The following is a 26,142-nucleotide window of genomic DNA, read 5'->3' as shown; positions in this document are numbered from 1 at the left end:
TGGAGGTAGATACCTCCATGATTATGTATAAGTCTAAATGTCTGTTTTGTATTAAAATATATGATCTCAAGTTTTGTATACAACACGAGAAACAAAAGTAACATAAACTTAACCTAATTTATTCAAAATTTAACTAAATATTCATTTCAATTGTTACTAATTTATATCTATATCTTTTCTAAAAAGTTATGGATAGTACAAAAAATGAAAGTAACACGGAAAAGGTAGTTAAATCTAGAGTATTAAGTATACCTGGAACTAAACCCAATGTACAAAATGCACAACTTTTAATATCGACAGGAATTCCTTCGTTGGATCTTTTAATAGGTATATATTAAGAAACCAGTCTTCATTTTCTAAAATTTTAAACATACTCTTCATTACTTTCAGGTGGAGGACTTGCAGTAGGAACAGTAATGCTTATTGGTATGTTTAGAATACCTTAAAGTTAACATGTATTTTTAAAAGAATTATTAATTTTTTTAGAGGATGACGCTTATGGTTGTTATGGCGATGTTTTTCTTAAATATTTCTTGGCTGAAGGTGTTGCTTCTAAACAAACATTATATGTTGCAAGTAAAGATATCAGAACAACAAAATTGGTACATATTTCGCTAATTTACAATGTATAAGTTCTACAAAACTTAATAAATTATAGGTATCAGAACTACCAGCTTTGATTAATGATGAGGATATTGAAAATGAAACGAAGGATAAAAACAAAGATATAAAAATGTCGATAGCATGGAGATACCAACATTTGTCGACAACAGAGCAAAAGAAATTAACTTTTAGTCATTATTATGATTTATCAAAAACAATGGATCAAAGCTTCCTTAAAGATACTGTTATTCATCATTGGGATAATGAAAAATTAATAAACAATACGCGTAAGAAAATAACTTTTAACTTAGAGCATTTTTTTTTCCAAATTCTAATTTTACCTTGTATCCAAAAATTTAAGAAATTAGACGCTAATATTGAAAAAATAGATACAGGATAGAAATTTAGTTTACGCTTAACATTACTGTTGAAGGGTTATGTCAAAAATCTACATCCACAGATTATAATTTATTACAAAAATAGATAGGCAACTCTACTATACATGAAATGTTGTCCAAAAAGCCCCTGGAAAAAGACACTTACAGTAAACTATTTTAAAAAAATGGCGGGAATTAGGTACCATTTGTAATATTTCTATTCAGTTTATCATTTTTTATTAAATTTTTTTGTATTTATTTGTCTTCTAACTAAATAAAGTGAAGTTTTTTAAATAAAAAAACAAATATTAATAAAATAATAATTTATTGCAATAATTGAAATAATATTTTAAAATTAACATTATTAATAACAATTAATTATTAGTATGATGTAAGTTAAATGCAATGTAAAACCACTATATTTCGTTAATAGTTAATTATAATCACAATTAAACACTACCTAAATGTAATCAACACGATTAACAAGACTTAAGCGCTAAAATAAACTCAGTAGATACCATAAAAAAATCGAAAAATAAAATAAACACACCTAAAACGACTAAATTACACTATTCAAATTAAGATGAGCATTTCTGTGGGCTGTGATGAACAGGGGCATAATGAAAACGGCCAAAATACTTAAATAATGTCACTATTCAAATAATCCACAAAATGTTAATAAATCCACAAAATGTTAATAAAGACAATCAATTGAGAATACACACAAAGAAATTTAACGAATTTCAATGACAAGCAAACAAATTTTGAAAGACGTATTGTTTATTTAAAAATATATAAAATATTGTTTCCCCAACAACTATTGAATTGGATAAATTATAAACAAAACTAATAGATGCCCCTATACGAATATAACGTGTACAGCCACCTAGAGAAAGGAACCTTCAGAGAACGAAAATACTAAACATTTTACAGGGAGTTGCAGATCTGTTTTAAATTTAAAACTGTAATCTGTGTCTACATCCATCCAAATCCAAGTGGCGCGAGATTAATTGTAAAGCAAATGAAATTCGATTTTTCTGAAGTATCTTGAAAATGGTGTTTGTAATCAATTGTTAGGAATACTTTTATCGGAAAGTTATAATTTGTGAGAAGGTTCTTTGCGTTGCGTTACTCACTATTTGCACGTATTTTTAGTGGATTAAAATAAATAAAGGTTTAAAATGAACTTTCCGTTGTTCTTTTGCCTTCTATTCAATTTTTACAATTTTTTTTAGTGTAATGTTTTGATTAAGAAAAAGTTATAAAGACAGGAGATATTTTTCTATATTGAAAAAAGGCCATTTTTAAGGGTAAAATAAAAAAAATCAAATTTGAATTTATTATCCATTTAGAAAAAAATAAATGGCGATATATTACCATTCCTATTCGTTTTCGAAAAACTTCAGGTTCAAAAATTTGCAGAACATCTTTGAATTATTCATTTTTAGTCTTTAGTAGACGAAAAAAGGCAAAAGCTTATTTTCAAAATGTTCAATATTTTGTTACATAGCCTTAGTTTTATAGAAAAAAATTTTAAAATAAAAATTGACCGTAAGCCGACAAAAATGATGGAGAATTTTCGTCGGCAGTGAACCACCGATTATCATGTCGAGAAATTCGTATTTTATTTTTCGAGTTCATAATATTACTGGATCATTCGCTGACTATCCCAAATTTTGTGTGCCTCACAGTATATACTAAGCAAGAAGTAAAGAAGTTGGCAAAAAATTCTTTTCATTGACAGAAACTTCTATTTTCTCCGATCTCTATTTCAATTATTTTTGTCAATCATTTTCCGATTCTAGGTTTAATCATAGAATTAATTCAATCAGTAAAACAAGGCAGGTCTGACTATTGTAGCGGTTTCGAAAAATTAAAGATGTATTTATCAATATTTTAGCACGTGGAAATCAAGAAAATTTTCTCGTTTATCTAATTAAAAGTGATAAATTATCGGCGAGAAAACTGATTATCATGATATGTCATCATTTTACATATGAATGATGTAGCTCTTGCGCTCTTTTATTAATATAGATTTAAAACATAATCTTTTACAATGTTAAATACAATGCTAAATATAAAATACTAGCTGTGAACTACCCGCTTTGCTGGGCAACATCCCCACTTGCACCCCTCCCTCCACATTTCCTTGCGTGGGATAACAGTTTTGTAATGTACACGTCATGCTCTTTTATTTGATACCCCACTTAGGTATATTTGTAAATATTCGATAATTCCTTCCCACTTTCTCGCTACACCTTTCTACCCTCCGAAGGTTAAAAGTAGATAAAAACAATAGATCTTTGAAGCTGGTTGTATATCGTGTCAATATTTCAGCTTAATCGATGCACAACTTTTTTAGTTTTTGAAGCATATCCCTTTCAACCCCTATTTCAACCCCTTACTCTACTATAATATGGATGTATTATACATAAAACCTTCCTCTTGAATCACTCTATCTATTAAAAAAAACCGCATCAAAATCCGTTGCGTAGTTTCAAAGATTTAAGCATACAAAGAAACATAGGGACATAGGGGCAGAGAAAGCGACTTTGTTTTATACTATGTATTGAAATAAAAAACTCATGCATAATATTTCTACAACTTTTATTCTATAAAATTATTTTAAAAAGAGGTCCAGGATGGTAATATAACGCCATTTAAATTTTCGTAGATAGTCAGCAGGCAGGTACACATCCAACTTTTTACTTTTATAATCGACCCATATTTCTATTTCAGTTTACAAAAAACTTTTCTGTCTCAATTTTTTCAAAAACACTATTTTGCTTCTAATATTTTCTTAATTTATATTGTATTTTTCAGCTCCAAATACGTTTTCAAATCCTATTTACCACGAACTATTGCAAGATATAAAAAATGTGCTGAAAAAATTTGAATTTGAAACAAATGCAAAACCTGAAAAACGTACAATTTTACGTGTTGCTTTACATAGTTTGGGTTCACCGTTTTGGATTCCAATTCCACCGCCTAATGAAACTATACGACCAATAAGTCGCAATCGTGATTTGGATATGTTTATGTTTTGTTTGAAAGCTTTAATGAGATCCGCTTATGCTGTTGCTGTTATTACTGTACCCACGGGTATGATAACAGAAGTAAGTAGAAATAAAATAGTTAGCAGAGAGTCAAGGGTTGTGTTAAAAATTTATTATTTAATAATTTCAACGTTCAATTAACAAAATTTAACTGTACAAAAAATGTATGCTGATTATATATTTTGTTGCGTTTTGAAATGAAAATTAATCAAAAAATTTTTGAAAAAATAATAGCGCGTCTGTCGGTTATTTTATTAAAATAGTGGAATTAAATCCTGTCTACGTTAAAGAATTTGTAATTTTTCCTTAATAATGGATCTTTTTCGCTCGGATAATTAAGAACTAGATGACACCATCTTCGCTGGAGTTCAAGTAGAATCCATGTACATTCATTACTCAACTTCAAGTGATTACTTACTGTGTCTTAACTAGGTGTTATTCCTTTGAATAAATGTATGAGTGTAATTTAATTTTTAACACAAACTATTGAAAAAACAGTGAAATCAAACAATTGACTGAGTTAACTGTTGAAATACCATGTTATATGTATAGACAATGTTGATGAAATTCCAGCTTAAATATTTTGTTGTTTTGGGCATTAAATGCTGGTTGCATCTATCTGTACCACTAGCGCTTTTCTAATGAACAATATAGATAGACTTTAATATTGAATATATTTGAACTTGCATTATATTTTTTAGGATTGTATGGCACGATGCGTTCATAATGTTGACACAGCTATTCGATTAGAAACATTTATGGGAACGCCAAATGAAAAAAACCCAGCACTATCGGATTACAATGGCTTTTTAAATTTAACAAAATTACCCTCAATTAATACTGTTGAACAAATACAGCCAGCTAGTTTGGATTTGGCATTTAAGTTACGTAGAAAAAAGTTTGTAATTGAAAAGTTACATTTACCTCCAGGTAAATAAATTTTTTAATACTTAAGGTTATAGAGGCATTGCCGTCGTAGATTATTGAACAATTATAAACAAAATATTTTCAAAGGTAAACTTTTAAAAATATTCTGAAAATATATTTCTAAATTCTTTTTCTAGGAAAAAATATACCTTATTTCAATATTAAAAAATTTGTAATTCAAATTCCTTTTTTAGAAAAAGAAACTATACCTTATTTCGATATACAAAGAACTGTCCGTCCGCATAACTTACTTTCCTATAAAGGAAATATTCAGACTTGTTCTTATGGTGAATTCACACTGATCACGATGGAAGACGGGCGATAAGCGAATATTGACAGATTGTCCACTAAACTCGCTAAAATTATGATTAATGATTGAGCAAATCTATAGCTCAATCATAATTTCATAGAGTTCAATAGATAATCTTTCAATATTCGCTCGTCGCTAATCGTGTGCAATGTGCATTTATCATTACTTCTTATCAAGGCATAACAAATGTACACACTTCATTATTATCAGTAATCATATTAAAAGGGGGCCAAGTAAAAAGACAACAATTTGATAGCACCTACGGGTTCGATATGTGTTCCCGTAAGTTGAAGAAGTTACGTGGTTGTACTGTAGTAATTATTATCTGTAAGTGTCAAAACATCATTTTGACACAACAAAATATCATTTTTCATAAATCAAATATAGCATAAGAAATGTTTGCTCACATTTTGGCTGCACCGTTTTAGATTTATATTCTTTTCCAATGTCTTCTAAAAGTTCTTAACACTATTTTAAAAACTTTATTTCCTACGGAAAGTAAGAGTTACTCATTCAAAAGTACAAAAAAGTGGAATCCTAAACGCTAGTATTCTTATTATAGTTTTTTGGAATCTACATATATTGTAAAAATATGTCCGACTTTTTTCGAAATTCTATATTATCTAAATTAAAAGAAATTTTGTTATGTCTCTGCTTTATAATTGTTAGATAGAAAGTTAGATTAAAGGTACGTTTCATCTCTTAATTTAGCTCGTTCTTTTACGTAATATTTAAAAAATTACGTAATATTTTAGTAAATTCATTGGACCAGGCTGTCGACATAGACTATGCTAGGATTTTAGACGTTAACATTTTTAAAATAATGGGGCTTTTCGATAAAAAAGCTTCGCTAGGCCGACATAATATTGCGTTTTTAAATTTTTATAAAGTCAGCATATTAAAATATGCTGACTATTTTAATATGCTATTTTGATTTCATTTTTAATAGAATATGCTCAAATATTTGCACCTTGTTAAAAGGAGTAATTGTAACTACTTCAGTACTTCAGGGCAAAAAAATTATTTTTCAGAGGTTTTAGAAACTATTTTAAATTAAAAACATTGTGGTCAAAATGCAGCAAAAACATATTTTAATATTTGGTTTATCAAAAAATTGACATTTTAGCACTTGCTAGCAATAATCAACATCAGTATTTTAGTTTGTACATTTTAAATAAATGTGATGGTAATGCTCGTACAACCTTAAAAAGTTTTACTTATTTCGATTTAATAATTTGGTTTTTATCAATATTAACAATTATAGAATTAGCAGAATCAAGACAGCGTGAACAAGATGACAGCACACCAAGTTTTGGTTGTGGAAGTTTCTCAAAACAATCGAAGTTAGATTTCTAACTGTGATCGATGAAGATATGAAATTTACAAAAAAGGAAATTAAATTTGTTTTGTTTTGTGTATATTTTTGTATTGTTTCTTTTTATGTACAAAAATAAATTTTTTTTATAACGTTATGTTTTTTTTTTTTTTTTTTTAATTTTTTAAGTGTTTATTTATGGTACCCAAACTACTGAGACTCCTACTTGATACTTACAGGGAATATTCATAGAGATATGCAAGTTTTACAATATTGCTTATTCACCCAGAGTTGGCAGCAATCTGAAAAATCGTGGAAAACGATTCTACGACTCTGGAAAGATTAGGGTAAATAATCACACAAATCAATTTCTAAAAGTTTTTTTGCGTCATAGTTTTAAGAAATTAGTTTCGAAATTTTGATGATATATTTATCCGTATGTGTGAATCACCATTAATTTCAACCATAAAATCGTGTATAAATATTTAATTACATTATAAATACAATGTTTATTCATAAAAATCCAAAGTTCGTAGGGCTTGTTCTCCCGATCATTCTAGCTATTTTAAAAAGTAAAGTTTGATAGAGCCTACCGAAACTAGTATTTTTGGATGAGTAATTGGCAAACTACTAAAAATAATTACAAACTTTGTATTCCTTGTCAATATTGCTATCGAATGGTTTAAAAAAAATTGGTACTTAGTTCTAGATGTTTTTTGGTACTTATAAAAGTGCTTGAAAAAAAACGATTTTTAAAGTGTTTTTTCTATCTCTTACCTTTTAAGATCTAATTTGACTATTAAAACATCCCAGAGAACTAGGACCAATCTGATGTCAGAACATGATGTTCTACATCAACTTTTTTTAAAGTTATTTTTTGATTGGTTAACTACGAAACGAGCTATTAGCCATAATATATTCAAATGGTATATCCTGTAGATTCTAAAAATCGTAAGCACATAATACACGCATATAAGTTACGGATAAATTCTGATAGATTCAACCTTTTCGGAGGAAAATTCAGGGCGTTCAAATAAGGAATAAGTATTATGGGCGTTAAATAAATGGTTCATTTGTTTGATTCTGATAGAATTGATACCGATATCTTTATCGTTTCGTTATTTTTATATCGATATCGTTGTCGGATTTGCTTTTAAAAGTGATATATTAGGATTTTACGTGCTCATCAAACAAAAGACGATCATTAGGTGGCATATAATATTGCAATACGAGTAATTAATTTTATTATGCATAAATTGGTGGTCAAATTTCAGTGGCCCATTAGCTCAGTTGGTTAGAGCGTCGTGCTAATAACGCGAAGGTCGTGAGTTCGATCCTCCCATGGGCCAATATTTTTATACAACTAATATTTATATTAATTTTGGCCCTTTCAAAAATTTTATTTATATTAATTGTCTTAAATGCGTTAATTATTAGTTTAAATATCAAAAACAAAATTGAGTTATGAAATTAATATCAGGTTCCTTCTAGTGGGATAAAATTAAGAAAAAAAGGTTGTTATATGGATAAAAAGTTCGGGTAGCGAAACTTTAACCAACAAAATGGCGTCAAAAATGGCACTTTTCTGAAAGTTTCTGAAAAAGACCATTTTTTTTGCAAATTCAGACTTTTAATGACGTATAAGGGGATTTTTGGGGTTACAAACTTGGAACTAAATTAGTATACCTTGATATATTTCATATATACATGGTATAAAAAAAACAAATATATTCTTCAAAATGACCATCTATGCCTAAAACAAGTAACTACTACCCAAACAACAATGTTTTGGTTTGACACGTGGTTATCAAAAGTATACGCAAAGAATATTTATAGCTTTATTATACTGATAACAGATGTCTACGCACAGTCTAAAATGCCGGTCAAATTTCAATACATGCAAGTTAGATGATTGTACTTCCTCCATATAAATTAAAATTGAAAATTTCCATTAATCATTTTACAATTAATTAAAGTTTTTTATTATACGGTAAACGTAAAAACGTTGAAATTTCTCGACTATAATTGAAAAGAATAAATTTTCTGTAAATTTTGTCATATAAATAACAATATTAACAATATATTCCGTTGATTTGTCCTCTTATGAGAAATTTATTATTCCCCCAGACAAATTATTCTAAAACAATTAAATTAAACAATGAATTTAAAAAAGCAATGTTGAATCCATTGTTTTGTAATAAAATTCAAATAATAGAATGTGAACTAACAAGCCAAACACTCCCACTGAACATTTTATAGTTGAATGCATACTATTTCCTTCCTGTTTCCAATTTTAATTTTTTATTTACGCACGGTAATATTAGAATATAATTTACGAAAAAATATAACTGGTTAAGCGACAACACTTTTGTCAACATCCATGACCAATAACTTGTTTACTAAATTTTACTCCTGAAAACATATGAGTTAATAATTTGATTTTATTCGTGGATTTTTTATTTTCATATTGTTGAGTGCTTTTGTGTTTTGGAAAAGTGTATTTCAAAAATGAAGCTGTCTTTTTTTATAAGTACGAGAGTACTTCTGTTAACATGTAATTTTATGCTCATGGTGAGTGTTGTTAAGTAATTGTTAATACTTAATTATTTAAACAGGCGATTATTGTTTCTTATAAACTATGGAATTTAATATTTTGGCATATCTATTGGGTTTTTGGATCTTGAATTGGTTTCCTATTAAAATGAATTGATCGCAAAATTTCAACTCTTTTTGAATTCTATTTAAAATTGAAACTTTGAAATGAGTCTCAATCGGAAAAACCAATAAGATTTTCCGACTCCTTCCTGTTGAAATCGAATTCAAATTTCAATTGTTCAACAACAAAGTGCGAATGTGAATTCAGCATAATATTATACCGAATAAAATCATAACATACTTAACTGAAGAGTATTTTTGTTGTTTTCGTGATGTTGTTCTAGTTCATAGAAATGTTTCCATGGTCGTCAGAGGGTTTCTTGAATTTCGAAAATTGATTCTTGAAAACCATTCAAAAATTTCTTTCCAAATTTTTCGGGAAAAATTCAATTTTATGGATTTTTTAACAGAAAAATGTTTAGATTCTTTGACTTAGGTATATTTAATTATGTATAACAAAATAAAGTAGACATTTTATCTGTTATTATTCAGTGGCTACTCAACTGTTTTGATTTGGATGCTTACAAAAGGTTTAAATTTTTCGAAAAATATTACTTACTTCTTATAATATGTTAATAAAAATATACAAAATCAAACCAAAAATTGATCTTTGCGAATTTTCTTTCGGTGAAAATAATGGTTTTAGAACAATTTTACAAACAATATTTTTGTTTAAAATATGTTAAGAAAATGTTTTCAAATTCAAAAATCCAATTTCTTTGAAAAATTCTTACACCACGATCATTTATAGCATAAATCGTACCGTTAGGTACCATATGTCTTTTGCTAATTTTACCATTACAGCATTCATCTGTTAGTTTTAATATTTCAAGAAAACAAATAATCATTAGATAAAAAAATTTGAAAGTAATAGATAACAACAAAATTGAAGAATACCGAGCTTTTCATCTAAAAAGTTCCTTTGCAATTTTTGATATCGAAATGGCATTAATGAGATATGATTTCGTTACTAATCCCTTGATTGGAATTTGAAAAAAACTGGACTAATACTTTAACCATATCCAAATTTTTTAATAAGTAAAGTTGTAGGAAATTAAATTTAGTGCAATTTATCCTCTAAGCATTTTTGTCTCTAATTTTAAATGTTTCCATTCAAAGCTTTAAATTTTTAACTACGATTCAATTGTGCATCAAATTTCCAACCAAAAAGTCTCTCTAAATGAATGACCTACATCTTCCTTTTTAAATGTGCTTTTTATATAAAGTAATTATATATCTTTTGCAGCTGTGTGGAATTTCATTAATAATATCTGGATTTTTGATATTATGCGATTGGCCAAAAGTATTATTATCACGATTAATTTTACCGATTGTGGGTTCACAAAATTTACCGCAACCACCATTATATTATGCAGCCTTAGTGCTGCTTGGTACTGGATTGATAATATGTTCAGCAGCCGTATTGGGATGTTGGTCTGCTTGTATTTTTAATTATTTTATTTTAACGATTGTAAGTTACAATTAAGTTTGGATGTATACATTAATCGCACTGAATAAATCATAAATGGGTCTAAATCTCTATCGAATTAAAAAAGAAAGTTAAAATTTAAAAATCATCTATTTTTCCATTAACAAATTCCAAAAACCATAAAAAGTACAGTAAACAGTAAATCTAAGCAAATTTAGGTATATGCTTACTTAGCTATATGTATCAATTAAATTTGAAATCTCCCACTTCAAGCTTAAAAAAAATTCAAATAACTAATTAATCCTCTTTTACAAAGGAATTACAAAAACATGGGATAGGAAAGAAAAAGGAAAAATGGTGCAAGATGTATGGCAAGTTGGGATTATGGAGGGTAGAGATAAGGAGTACAATCTCTGTGTAACAAAAAGTGGCACCAAAATAGTCTTAAATTAAAATGATGATGCTGTACCAGAAGACCATGCATACAATTACATACAGTTCATACTCTCAGCTAAACGAGCGCCATTCCAAACCCTTTATTTAATGCTATTTTGTGGACACCTTTTGAGTCAAACAGCCATATGAGAATGTGATCCTTATAACTTTACAATCTATTGTTGCGATGCGAGGTTGGTAAGCACAATTGATTTGAAGCTAGCGTCAACCTCCTATTATCTTATCTTATCGATTATCTTACAATGGTCGTAAAATTCGCAATTTTTTTTGTATTTGTTGGTGATTAGCTTGTTATACCAGTAGAAGCCAAAAGCTTAGCAGCTTAGTGACAGCAAAGAGCAAAAAAAAAAAAAAAAACTCAAGGCGAAGAAAGCTTAATGGATGATACTGAGACAGAAAACGGAAAATTAAGAAGCGTAATAATGAAACTAATTCTGTGTTCTTGTGTCCGAAACCAGCTGTACATTGCCTTAACTATTCACATTTTAAAACGATAATGGGATAAAATTGAAAATTTGATACCTATTTTTGTTTTTTATTTTTATTTGTTGTAGTATAATACGTAGAAACAAAGGGCAGGATATTTGAAACTGTCGAAGGAGTTGAAAAATAGAATGTAATTTTTCGAGTTTTTTCGAAATGGGTTTTCAACCCTTTTATTATGTTTTCAATAACTTTCTTTAGCATGAATTTTTTTTTTTTTAAATTTGATACTAAGAGATGACAATAATACTCATAGAAAAAGATTCTCACAAATGGCTGACAATACTCATAGAAGTTTTGCTTAATATGAGCTTACGGCACATATATGACTTACTTTTCTACCTAATAGTTTTTGCAATAGGTTTGAGTTAGGAGTAAGTCTTAGAAGATTTTTTGTACGGCGATCAGTTGGATCTATTCATGAATCTCAAAATTTGTAGAGATCGTTTCCTGTTAGATTGATTTTGTGCATATGCTTATTGTGTTGAGTGCGGTTCATGTATAACACCAAAACTAATACTATTTTGGTTCATGTATTAATTTTTGGATATTTTTAGGCGTTTTTATTAGTTTTAATATTATTACTAAGCGAATGTATAATTTATGGAATGTTGTGGCTATGGCCTGGATGTATTGGGTTAACTGTATCTCCAACGTATTTAGCAAGAACATTACAAAGAAATTATGGCAAAACGGGGTTTGAACAATATACAGCCGCTGTGGATTATGCTCAAACTAACGTAAGTATTAAAATTGGGGGAAATCTACTTCTCTCTTATTAAAACATATACATTTGTACTTGTAGCTAAATTGTTGTGGTATCACATCGAGTTTGGATTATGATGCATCCATATGGAAATTACATGGTGTAGCAAAAATGGAAAATGGTGTTCCTATGACTTGTTGCATTATAACAAATATTCATGATCCAATGGCTTATATGAGACCATTACCATTGAATCAAACTAAATGTCAGATTTCTGAAGCGCAGAAAAATGTTGGGTTTAGACATCAAGAAGTAGGTTTTGTAACATTTTTATTCACTGTTATGTTATTTGCGTGTTTACCTATTATCAATGTATTGGAGCTTTTGTTCGCCCTTCATTGGTTTCGGTGTACCCAAAGTAAAACGCAAACATATTGAAATTTTTGATTGATGTTAATATAGACATAATTAATGAATGATCGCACTGAGCAAAATATTAATCCTCGCCTTTGCAAGTGTAGTTTGATGATATAAAACAATTTTTAATAGTTATTCAGAAGTATATACAGGGTGAGTCGTGAAGAATGCACCGAACTCCAGAAGTGTTATTATCCGATTTTAATTTGTTTTCAAGTTATAGAGTAATTTTAAAAAAGAAATTTTTTTTTGTATTTTTTGATCAGTTTTAAGCAAAAAAATACTCTTGTGATTTTTTCTCTAGATGCTTAGTTTTGAAATAAAAATTCTTGAAAAATTAAAAATGCAATATTCGATTTTAAGAACAATTTTTTTGATTCTATCTGGGGATTCGCCCAGCTAACGCAGCTCCTGTGCTACGATTTTTTTATTACACATGTTACTGCATTTTCCTCGTTTGATTTTCAATACCCAATACCCAATATTACAAATTATTTTTTAGTAAAATATTTTGATTATTGGATAAAATTTTTGAATGGCATTTAATCAATTAGTACTAGCTCCATAGCAAGTTTAGACTTGTGGTTGAAATTTTTGTACCTTATTTTCAACTTTGATGATGGATTTTGATATAACTTAATGCCTATCTGCCTTGGTTTTCGAAATATTGAAAGCTAAATAATTATCTAATAATTTCAATTTTTGATTTTTTGAAAATTATTCCAGATATCGAAAAAATTTATCCTTAATTTTCGTCTCATATTGTCAAGTTATACTATAATTCACCATCAAAATTTAAAAATATTTAAATTATTTATTAAGGTTTTAACTTAAATAAATTAATTTAAATATTTTATTTTTTTAATTCCCACCGACTCGTTTTGTAGAAATCTATCAAAATATATCATCCATCTAAACCGTTTTCCCATAAGATCAATGTTAATATGTCTACTTTTGAAGTCATTTATTTATTTGAATAATCGGGCAACTCCCCTAAAATTTTCAGAATTAAATTAGACTTAGTCTAACTCAAAGAGTATAGGGTAGAGAAGAAGCAGGAATATAATTTTAAGTGACATCTGGAGTCTGTGGCGATCAACTATTAAGTTTGTAGGCCTTTGCGGGTATGACTTTTAGTTTGACTACTTTGCGGGGGCGACTACTATCTATTAAGTTTAAAAGCCTTACTCGGTAGAGGCGCTGAAACTCGTATACTACGATTTTATATTAGCTCATATGGGCTGCTTCTCCTCTACCCTATACTCTTTGGTCTAACTATATATAAAAAAAATCAAGCCTTTTATCCAACATTGCCCTGGCGCTCGTGCATCCTTAAGAGTGTCTTAATTGATATTATTTTTTTATTTTTCTAATAAAATTCTCGTTTATGTGTAGGGATGTTCGAATAAATTAAAAAAATGGTATGAAAAACAATATGGATCATTTTTTATCGCCGGAATATTTGTTATATTGATAGAATTTTTTGTGCTATTAATAATTTTATTAGCTTGTACACGAGTAAATCGTTCACGATTAAATGATCATAATTCAAATTCAAATGATTCACGATCAACGCATAACATTGCTGAAAATATTTATGAAAATGAAAAACCTGGAAATCGATTTAATTTACCACGCAGTAATAATAATAATGGTTTGGATGCGTACACATTAAGTAAAAGTTTTCGTCAGAATTACCATATGAAAAGTAATTCGTCGGTGGATAAACAATGACATTTAAAAATTGGTGGATTCGGTCGATCAAGGCGCGGTGTTTATAATTTATCAGATTTACAAGCACAATCAATGATGTGGTAAAATATTTTAACTAAGGATCTATTAAAAAAAAAATTAAAACTTCATTTAATTTTTAATTATAATTAAGGAAAAATGTAATAATAAACACAAAAATTAGTACGATTACGAAGTTTTCATTATAACGACTTATTAATAATGCAGTTTAAGAATCTGGTGTATAACGATTGTGTCTTGGGTTTGAAAAAAGTTTATCTATTTGAAAATTTTTATAGCGTGCTCAGGACGTAAAAATTGAGGTCGAGTTCGTAAATAAACAACATAGGTCAACTTTAAACTATTAGAGATAGAACAAAAGTTTAAATGTACAAATTGTTCTTTATAAAATCTATCAGTTCTCTGTCGTTATCTACGTTCGGCTATCTTTCTTTACTTACATGACGTAAAAAACCTACGATTCCGTAATCAACACTGACTATACTTGGTATTTAAACAATTAACTCAGTCAATTGTTTTTTTTTTTAAATTTTCTAGTGTATCGATAGTATCGATCTCCATTCATGTTCTATTATAATCAATACTAGATAAATAAAGTTATAAGTATATATAGTTAAAATCAAAACTTTCTCTATTTCCAAACTTACCTCCGTTTATTAGTCCTCGAAAAGACAAGTAAAGAGCATCATACAATAGAGAATATTCATGAAATTTAAATTTGGTTCAAATATTTTTCTCCCGTAACTTTAATGACTGGACATTTTAACTAAACCATTATTTTAGATCTTTTTAATTACTTAAAATTAATTAACAAAAGTACAAATTCAGTGAGGGCATTTAAAAATTTCTCAAACGGAAATTCAAATTTTTATACGGACGTGACATCAAAGTACGGGCTTGTCAAATTTGTTGACATACTGTATGATATTAATTACTTACATGATATTTCATTAAATTATACTATTCTACGACTTTTTATTAGAAAACTTAATAATAACGAGTATAAATTATGTGTTGTAAATTCATTTTCTTAAAGTGTAAATTATACATTGAACTGTCACCAATTGACAGATCACGTACTTATACATCATCAACAAAGAGCGCCAAAAAACTGCGTTTAAATATCTCAAAATTATAATGTATTTTAAATATTTTTTACACTTAAATACAGCATTTTTCAGCAGTATTTATATTTTTTACTTTGTTATAACGGTGTAAACAATGAATTAAAAATATAAAAAAAATACATTAATATTTCCTATTTTCATTTTATATTTACTCGATCTATTTTATATTTTTCAATACATTTAAAAAAAATGATTTTCATCATCGACCGAATCCATCAAAGAATAAAGTTTTGAGAAAAAATATGACGGATGAAGAGTGAGGATTTGGTTTAATGTTATATTTTAAGAATAGTCATTAATGTTATCAATAAAATAAAATTAATTTTTTTATATTTTGTTAAGAGATTTTGGTATTTTTTTCACAAATATTCCTAAAAACAAATTAATTTCCCGTTTTTATGTCTCGCCTTTGCTGTGAAATTAATTAAGCGTCTAAAATTAATTAATTAAAAAAATTTTCTGATTCTACATAAGATATGTTACAAATTTAACCTGTTTTTATATAAATATTGCTTTTTGAAATGAAAAATTTTCTAATTTAAAGTACCTACTTCTCTATCTCTTTAATTAATTTTTGTTTTCAACTTCATATTTTTGGTAGATTATATGTTTATAAGGGAGCTAAATCAGCATTTAAGGCTGATACCAGCTCCTGAAATAAAATTGGATGTTACTAGGGATGATTAACAACACAATTATGGTTTGAATATTAACTGAAACTACTTGCAAATTTTCAACTCCCTATCTTTTATAGTTTTGAAGAAAGGGTCATCAAAGTTTTGTCCTAAGTTTTATCCTCTCGTTTTTCTCGAAGTTTTAATTTTGATTCTCTAACGAACAGAGAATAAATTCTTTAATAATATTTTTGTTAAAGTTTCAATTCATTACAAAACGACGGTCATGAGAACGAATTTTGTTCGTGAACCGTTAAAATCGATACCGTATTAAAATTAAGATCTTTTTCGTATCAGCTTAATCTTAAAAATTTGGGACATAGATACACTGATAACATCTGATTAATATTGGTCAGTTTTGATATCATTTGGATTTTTATTGAAAATTAAATTATGGTTAAATGAATTTCAATTGATTTTTAAGTATCAGTTATAAAATATATTTACAAACTTTTTGTTCTGTAGGGTGAGATATAGTATCTAGAATACGATGTGCCTTGAATCATTCTGTAGTATTTTGGCAGATATTTAAATCTACTGCGCATAATTTATATTGGAATGGGATATTTTATTAAAATGTAGGTAGGCTGAAAACTGGTTGTCAGCGCGGCTTTGTTTGCAAATAAACTAAAAATAATTTTGCTGACAGCATCAATATTTTTAAGCGTAACAAACTTCGGACTAAACTTAGTATACCTTGATACATTTCATATATACATGGTATAATAATAAATTGATTTAAAGGACGCAAACTATGAAAAAATATGAATAAAATATGTAAGATACAAAAAGTAACATTTCAAATCTTTTGTTGTATTCAACAAAATTCTCGAAAACAGGAGAAAAGTATAAGTAAATATTTGGTAAAGATTGAAACAAAGCCTAAAGAATCTTTTGTACTTTATCCAAACTAAAATTTTTAAATTGTGACTTTGGAAATGTATAAACGGTATACTGAGTTTAGTAAAAATATTGATGTTACGAACTAAATTTTGGTACAGGTTTTCATATAATCACCTCATTGGACCTTTTTCGGCTGTCCTTCTGTCCGTCATCTGTCGACACGATGACTCAAAAATTAAAAGAGATATCAAGCTAGCGTGCTTAGGACGTCGAGCTCTCAAGTGAGCAATATAGGTCAATTGGGTCTTTGGTCTGTAGGACCCATCTTGTATCGTTAGGGAATAAATCGTTAGATATAGAACAAAAATTTAAATGTAAAAAAATTTTATTAATAAAAAATACACAACTTTTTTAAGTGCAAATTTTACTGTATGTATTATATGGGAATATCAGCTATGTGTGTGTGGCTATCTAAGAGTGGATGTCTATCTTTACTTACGTCACGTAAAAAACAAACGATTGTGTCATCATGTCTGTACATGGTATTTCAACAATTAACTCAGTCAATTGTTTGTTTTCTTTTGTTTAATTGCGACTTTGGAAATATATTAACGGTAAGGCTGATATGTTTGTATAGAAATAGTTGAAGAATGACTATATTAATAAAGTTCACTTTGACCGTTTTTAATAACAAAGTTAAAAAAAAGTTAAAATCCGATTCATAAGGGAAAAATTTATTTACCGAAATTACCGTTTACAAAGACGAACAGTTACTTGATACTAAATTAAATTGTTATATTTGTTATAAAAAATATAATTACTACAGTCGTTAAAAATTTAAACCAAAAAAATAGTGACCCTTACAATTATATGCAATCAAAAATCAAAATCAAATATAACAAAAGAAATGCAGATTTTGAGGTTCCACACCACGCTATGCTCATAGTGATTAGATTCTAAACCTAAACTTTTATTTAAAAATGTTTTTTTGTGGATAAGTATTCTAAAAAAAATCTATATACTTGAAAATAATAATTGTAACTAAATATATCTATTCATTTGGAAACAAAAAAAAAAGTTTGACATGTTCCTGTATTGTGACATTAATTGTCAAAATTTAAAAATATAGTTTTTTGAAGTCATTATTTATTCAAGTATATTAAAAATCTATTTATTAGTGCATATATAAGGTACCTACAATATGTGTGTGATTATGATTTTATACCACTGTGTATGAGGTGTCGTAGGTTCGAGACAAAATCTGTTAAATTGATTTCAATCAAATTTACGTATTCGAGCTACGGCCGATCAAAGCTACACATATATTTATAATACCTATGTATGACTAGGAAAATGAAGTTCTGAGAAACTTTTTCAAATCGCCCCTAAAATGTTCTTCGGATTGTTCTGGTCAAAAGCTCTCACAGTCAGAAAATTTTTAACGAGTAGTTTTCGAGCACGGGTTATATAACTATAATGTATTTGTAGCTTTGATCGCCCGTAGCTCGAAAACTACCCGTTAAAAAATTTTGTGGTTGTGATAGATTTGATCAAAACGACCCGAAGAACATTTTGGGGTTGATTTGTAAAAGTTTCACAGAAAGCCATTTGCCTAGTGATATAGGTACCATAAATATAATATATTTGTAGCTTTAATCGCCCGTAGCTCGAAAACTACTTGTAAAAAAGTTTTGTGGCCGTAAGAGTTTTTGATCACAACGATCTGAAGAACATTTTGGGGGTGGTTTAAAAAAGTTTCATAATAAACCATTTTCCAATCTGATATAGCGGGTACTTTTCCTGCAAGTACTTTTTTTCAATTTATTATTTATTTCTCAATAAATATCACGGCAACATATATATTTTAGAGCAAAAACAGAAACCTGAATATATCGAAAAACTAATATTCAGTTTTTCTTTCACTCCATCTAATCGATAACTAGTAGTAGAATTTCAAGAAAAGTTGGTAGGGCCTTACTTTCTCCTAAGACTGTCAACAAATGTTAACATTTTTGAACAATTTTTTCACAAAAATTTACACGGTAAGGTATGATTGAAAGTTTACTATATGATAGATAAAGACTTAAACTATAATAAAAAAATTATTTTCCTTCTAATCTAATATTTTTTAATTAAGATGGAAAGTGAAAAGACCTTCTTAATTCTCATTAACAAATATAATAATTGTCTTTAAAAATTTTGCTATTGTTTTTAGAAAACAAGCATATGGACAAACAATAGATGCAAATTTTTTTTGGAAGGAAAGAACACAGAGAAATAGATTGTAGTGGTCCTCGATTTTAATCTAGAAAAAAATTTCTTCAAAAATATATGCAAAATTATTCTTTAAAATAATTTCTGTAACGGTATTTAAAGAAATCTAATTATTTCAAATAAAAAAAAATTTAGAAAAACCCACTTTTTTGCAAAAATATAATATTTGTGCATATAATTATAAAAAGAAATGTTGCAATTTACACTAAAATGAATACTGGCTAAACACAATACTGATTTCCGGTAAGTATTCTTTGTCGTCAATGTTTGATTGACATTTGCCACCTTTTGATATACTTTAAATACAAAATTGATTGACTTTGTTACATAAAGATTACAAAAAAATGTCCTTATATTCTTGTTAATTATTTTTTCTAATACTTACCTTTTAAATTTTTTGCGATTCTGATTTTGAATTTACACAAAATTTAACGGCACTCAATTAAAAACATACACAAAATACAGTATTGTATATATATGAAATAACTGAAGATTTGTTATTTGAAATGATCGTTAAAAAAATATCATTTTCTTTACTCGTGTAAGAGGCCATCCATAAATTACTTCACAGTTATGGGCTAGTTTTTTTTGCTTTTACATTTAAATTTTGCAATTATATTTTAAATTTTAACGTGTGACAGGACGTCACAAAGCTTTTGATCCCCTATCTCTTATCACACAATGTCACATTTTGTTGACCCCCCTCCCTCCTTTAACTTGTAACGTAATTAATGGATGATTCCTAATATTTTTTTCCGCCTGACAAATAGCTGATTGACGGCATCGAATCCATAAAGGAAAATATGTTCAAGCACAGAAGCGTCTTTAAAAAGTGTTTCGATGCCACGACGAAAGTTGTATGTTTTCTTCAATTTTCCAGTAAACTTTTTTGACGGCACAATAAATCAAAGTTAAACTCTGGAAAAAGAAGTTATGCAAAACTTTCGTGAAGGAAAAGGAAATCAATATCACTGTACAGGAATACTTTATTTAATTAAATATTTCAAATAATAAGTTCGTTTAACATAGTTCAGGTGCAGAAATAATAGTATTTTCGTAAAAAATTTGACAATTTAAATTGATTTTGCTTGACAAACCAATTAAAATACTTAGTGTAATGATACACCATCAGAGACAACTTGAGCACCTTTAAGACTATTTTACATTCCATAACACACTAGTTATAAAATTAAAAAATAAACTTTTATAATTAGAGTGCTATGGAATGTAAAAACTGGACATTGATAATTTAATAGTGTTATGTATTCAAATATTTCAATAAACTTGTAATAATTAGAGTTAAGACCAAAATAATGAAAAAATTTAAAATGCGAATTTTGTCATGAAAATCGGTATATGGGTATAAAAAAAATGTTCCAAGCAACTTTTTCTGATAGTTTTTTTTTTCGATTGTCTCTGACGCTAGGAAAAATATTAAAAATCGGACATATTTGTCAATTTGTAGTAAGCTGAGTTTAAAGTTCTGATTTCGTTTAAGTATCTTAAAAAAAGTGATTCATCCCCGTGTATGATTGTGCAAAATTTCAAATTAATATTAACATAAATAACGAAAATATGAAGGTGTCTTCATCTGAAATGCGACACATTGTATAAAGAAAACATCAATTTTTCGTATTACTGGGGTGGAAATGAGTATTCAACGATACCCCTCCTTTCTTGTCTTGCTATCAACTTACTCCATACTCTTGCTCAACTTGCTCTAATAGTAGGGTAAATTGATCAATCAACTCAGATCTTTGTCACTTGCAGAATGTCAAAACTAGATCTGAAAAAAATTTGTCAGCCGACGTTTTTACAGGATAAGTTTGAGCGAATAAAACGTACTACAAGTTTGGCTTTGTATCTCGGGAACATCCTGTACATAGTTTTTCATACACTAATGTCTTAACAAATAAATTTCAAAACGTCAAATATATGTCAATTTATCTACTTATTTCAATTAAAATTAAAAAAATTGTTATTCAATACTATCAATTAATATTTTTCGAATTTTAGTTACAATAAAAAGGCAATTTCACGTATAACAATAATTAACATATTTTATTGTTAGGGTCGGTATCTTACCCTGAAATTAATAATTTAAATTAGTTAACCGACTAAAAAAAGAGGATTATTTGCAAGTATTGTATTTATGGGAAGATTTTGTTACAAAATTAACCGATATAAAAACGAGGTTTTGCTTTTCACGATCATTTTCCCTACATGTTTGTATGCACGATTAGATTTAGAAAATACTGACAGATTTTTACGGTTCTTTCATTAAAATAATCTTACCAGAAGATTCAGAAAACAAAGGTTCTGTGCTTTCTCTATATGTACCTCATTGAAGTCATATTGTATATTAATAAATAAAAAAATTAATAAAATCCCCGAAAAATAGAAAGAAAACAGAGAAAAATTCACAAACACGTAAAAATATAATAATTCTTCATCGCAAGCCATTAATTTCATTGTGAGCGTACTAATCGATCGACACTTATAAATCGATCGGAAAATTGTTTATGGGCGTATCGACGAAAAATTGTATATGGGCGTATGAATTTTAAAAAAAAATTAATTTTTCTTTGTTGTGCACTTTTATGAAGTTGGGTCTATTTATAGGAAAAAATTTTACATTAATTTTTTTAAAAAAAAAGTCTTAAAAAAAGAATTTCAATATTTTTTTCATGTCAAATTTTTTTAAGAAATTTCTGTATTTCATTTAAAATTTATACGATTAAAAGAATTTTTAATTGTGTTATTCAATACCATCAATTAATAATGTCGTTACTCATACCCCAAATTGGGTATAAGCTTAATTAACATATTTTATTGTTAAAATAGAAATTTTACCCTGAAATTAATAATTTTTATCATACAATATGATTTTTAATTAAAAAAAAAGGTGTATAGTTCAAAATGCTTTTTGTTGCAATGTCTAAATAAAAATTACTTTATGTTATTTATTAATTACAAATTTTATTTGATTGTGTGAAAAAACTGTAGATTTGGGGATTTATTTGCAGAATAGTTCAAAGGACGGTATAAGGTCGAACAATTCACTCATCTACAGTGCCGGATCAAGCTACCGCGGGGCCTGTAACAAAATCTGTCAAGGGGCCCTTGGTTTGCTTTAGGTTCTCAAGTTTAGGGTATTAAATAAAACAAAACTGTTACAAATAAACTTTTCTGGAATTAATATGGGAAAATTTAGGAATAACACTTTCAATATCGACTTCTTTAAGTAAATCATGCTCTATATTCTTAAGATTAAGTTGTGCTTTGCCCATCGTGTTCCTTAATTCATTTTAATGTTGAAAAAGGACGTTAGCCAGATCATGAGAGACAAGTATATGCGCAAGGCAATTTCTAAGTTTGGAAATCTCTTCTGTTGAAAGAGATTTTAGCTGTCGAAATACCTCAAAAACACTAGTAATCTATATATATTATGCATTTATACGTTTAGTTAAAGCAGACATTACGTTATCAATAATGAGAACACCTGAACTTCGAAACGCTGTCCAGGTGTTTGATATTTTACGCTAAGATCTTAATTACTATTAAGATCTTTGCCCGTAGCATTTGCTACTCTTGCTACGTGGCTAATTCGGAACTGAGACGTATTTTTTATGAACTTTTATTGATTTTTAAATTTCACAGTTTTTCTACCAAAAATAGAAAAACTGTTATAGTGTTTATCACGGTTATTTTCATGGCTATTTTTAATTAAATTAATTTTAATCAATTTTTTTCCATGAGTGGTTTCTTTAGGCAAGCCTATAACGTTATTTTCGTAATTAAATTATCCTTCTTTTGATATCAATTTCGATTGGTTAACAGATCGATGTAAATCTTTTCATGTCATATTAACAGGTAAGTCAAAATAGGTAACTACACCTTTACAGATGAAAGATAATAATTATAAGAAGATGTCAGACAGAATTTAGCTTCGTATAAAATTATTAATTATTAAAACAATTTTGCTCATAAAAAATGAACCCAATATTTTTTGTTTTCATTCATATTTAATGCTGTCCCAGTTTCTTTGATGCAGTCAATGTTTGTAATAGTTCAAAACATTTCACTTATAAATATCAAATTCTACAACAACAAAAAAAACCTTTATAAAAATAACTGTTCACCAAAACCAAACAATACACTCATCATAATAAAAGGCCTATTTTTTTTATATAAAAAAAAACTTACATTGATTCCATCTCATAAACACACTCCAAATTTGACAACACGGGTGTGTACACGTTATTTTTTCCAGTTTTAAGTAAAAAAAAAGAACCTACCCTTAAAAAACTAAGCCCCGCTATTTACACATATATACAGTTATACTCACTCACATATAGCGGGATAGGTTATTTATTTGAAAGGCATTAGGCGCGTGTTACTCTAGTTTTTTTTTTTGTAAAAAAATTGAATTTAACAAAAAAAAAATCCTTTTATTATTTAATCATTTGAATGAACAACAATTTGTGCTCAATTTTATACCCTCTGATTTATAAATATTAAATTGTAATATACAGTGCAGCATAGCTTATAACCTTGAATTTTACATTCGTCTAAATTTGTTAAATTTTATTTTAAATGATGATTTTAATTCAATTTTTTTGATTTATGATTTTCTTTTCGTTTTTAGTAATCCATTTCCACGAAAATATAGACTTATAGGAGCGGTGGTTGGACTCTTGACAGGGCACTGCCGATTGAACTATCACCTTCACAATATGGGGCTCTCTAATGATCCCACTTGGAGAGCCTGTATGGAGGATAACGAAACCTCCATACATGATATTTGCACCTGCAGAAATCTGAAGGACGTTAGATTCAGAATGTTTGGGTCCGAAACCTTGGCTTCATCTATCGTGAGAGAGATCCCGATGGAAAAGCTGTGGACCTTCTGTGTGGCGTCTGGCTTCGACAGAATTCATTAGCTTCATCTGATTTTAAGAGCGCATCCAACCCGAAGACGCCTCGTCTTCGTTCTCATGAAGTAAGATTTTGTTTATTTATTTAAACTGTTTCTGGCCTAAAAAATTTTACGTTGAGTAAAATAATGTTTGGCTAAGCATAATAAAGTCACACACAAATTTTTAGACGTGCATTTTTATGAAATATGATTTTGTTTATATGAAATAAAAGGCTTCTGAAAGAAAAGATCTCGATTTGCCCTGGAAGAAAGGATGCAAAGGATGCCTCTTGTACGAAAAGTATAGCAAATTAAAATTTCAAAAATTGCTCTACACAAATTTGTTTGCAATTGTAATTAAATATTTTTCTATTAGCAAATTAGCAAAACCGACATACATACATTTTTAAAATTTCCGAAAATTTAAAATTCTCGGAAGAGAACGTCCAACTTGGAAAAGCGTCCTCCACCAAAGCAAAAGTGTATTTATCAATAGCACAATGTAGCTGTCATTATGATCCCTATATATTATAAATTTGAAAGTAAGGATGTTTGATTGTTTGTTTGTTTGTTACGCTTTCACGCAAAAACTAACGAATGGATTTGAATGAAACTGTACAACAATATAGCTCATACATCAGAATAACACATGAGCTATGATTTATAAAAATATATTTAAAAATAAAAATTAGAAAAATTAAATTTATTCTGACATTTGACTGCTTCATCTGTGATAATCAATTAAAAATTTATGATAGTAAATGTCAAAGAATTCATGACCTGTTTTTCAAATATACTGAATGAATTATGACTATTTTACACTTAAAAAATTGAAAATTGCCCAAATATTTTAGCTGTGTAAAGCAATTCCTTCGAGTGTTATGGAAGGGGAATAAGTGAGATCAAGAGAAGTGGAGGCTATAACGCGGTGATTTTTTCTTTTAAACCCAGTGAAGCGGGCGGGTATCAAGCTAGTTTTTGTATAAAGGCAATATATATTTTGTTTGTTATTAATATGCCCGAACGGACGGATATCCTTTTTATCCTATAGAAAGATATCTTGCCAAAAGGTTTGGGAAATATTTCCCTAATGCGTAAAAAAGTTATATGTATGTAAAAATAAAGTTTTTTATTTTAAATCGAAGAATATTTATCTCGAAATATAATGACCAATTAAAGTAAAAACGTTCTAATAAAACCACTAAACATTACCCAAATAAATTTTCTATATGTGTTCGTAAACCATTAAAATATACTTTATATATACTTTTACGTGAATTTTGTGCGTTAATACAATATGTTTTTAGATACCTAATATAACACTCACTTAATTTTACGGGTATATGGGTTCTGTTGCGAAAAAAAAAAAAAAAAAAAAAAACAGAAGACTTTCGAATGATTTTATTTTTTCTCGGGAAATATTTTCACACATGATTTTCGTAATTTGAAATAGGTCTAGGAACCATAAATTCATAAAATTCAAATTATAAATTATAAAGTGTGTCTCAAAACAAATCAGTGACATGGACTAATTTTTATCATAGTTTATAATAGTTAATAGTTTCGGGAAACATTTTGTCGTAATTTAACTAACTCAGCTACAAAAAAGTTCGTAGCACAAGAGCTGCGTTAGCATTTTTCTTCAAGTCGTATATTGCTTTTTTATCTTTTCAAAAAATTTTATTTTGAGTACTAAGCGTCTAGAAAAAAAATTCCAATAGTACTTTTTTGCTTAAAAATGATCAAAAAATACAAAAATATTTTTGTTGTTGAAAAAATTCAAAAATTTGTACTTTGCGTAGCCCTCTACCACTTGTTTA

The 26,142-nt window shown here is 28.2% G+C and overlaps 2 protein-coding genes and 1 non-coding gene across 3 annotated transcripts; all 3 read left to right on the top strand.

Moving 5' to 3' along the window:
• The first annotated feature begins 63 nt into the window (after positions 1–63).
• LOC123293234 (putative elongator complex protein 4) lies at positions 64–6,666 on the top strand. Its single transcript, XM_044873984.1, has 7 exons — positions 64–327; positions 391–426; positions 487–602; positions 659–890; positions 3,804–4,096; positions 4,738–4,966; positions 6,538–6,666. Exons 1-7 carry the CDS (start codon positions 189–191, stop codon positions 6,627–6,629), a joined length of 1,137 nt encoding a protein of 378 aa, XP_044729919.1. The 5' UTR covers positions 64–188; the 3' UTR covers positions 6,630–6,666.
• A 1,197-nt stretch (positions 6,667–7,863) lies between these two features.
• On the top strand, positions 7,864–7,937 carry Trnai-aau. The gene has a single exon. It is a non-coding gene; the product is annotated as a tRNA-Ile (tRNA).
• Positions 7,938–8,464: 527 nt separating this feature from the next.
• On the top strand, positions 8,465–14,552 carry LOC123292760 (tetraspanin-36). The gene is made up of 6 exons (XM_044873474.1): positions 8,465–8,491; positions 10,490–10,714; positions 12,178–12,351; positions 12,417–12,629; positions 14,130–14,308; positions 14,501–14,552. The coding sequence occupies exons 1-6, from the start codon at positions 8,465–8,467 to the stop codon at positions 14,550–14,552; spliced, it is 870 nt and encodes a 289-aa protein (XP_044729409.1).
• Positions 14,553–26,142: the final 11,590 nt, after the last annotated feature.

Source organism: Chrysoperla carnea, chromosome 2 (genome assembly GCF_905475395.1).
Source record: "Chrysoperla carnea chromosome 2, inChrCarn1.1, whole genome shotgun sequence".
Taxonomy (NCBI): Eukaryota; Metazoa; Arthropoda; class Insecta; order Neuroptera; family Chrysopidae; genus Chrysoperla; species Chrysoperla carnea.
Note: the sequence above shows the minus strand (reverse complement) of the source record. Positions and strands in the feature narration are given on the sequence as shown.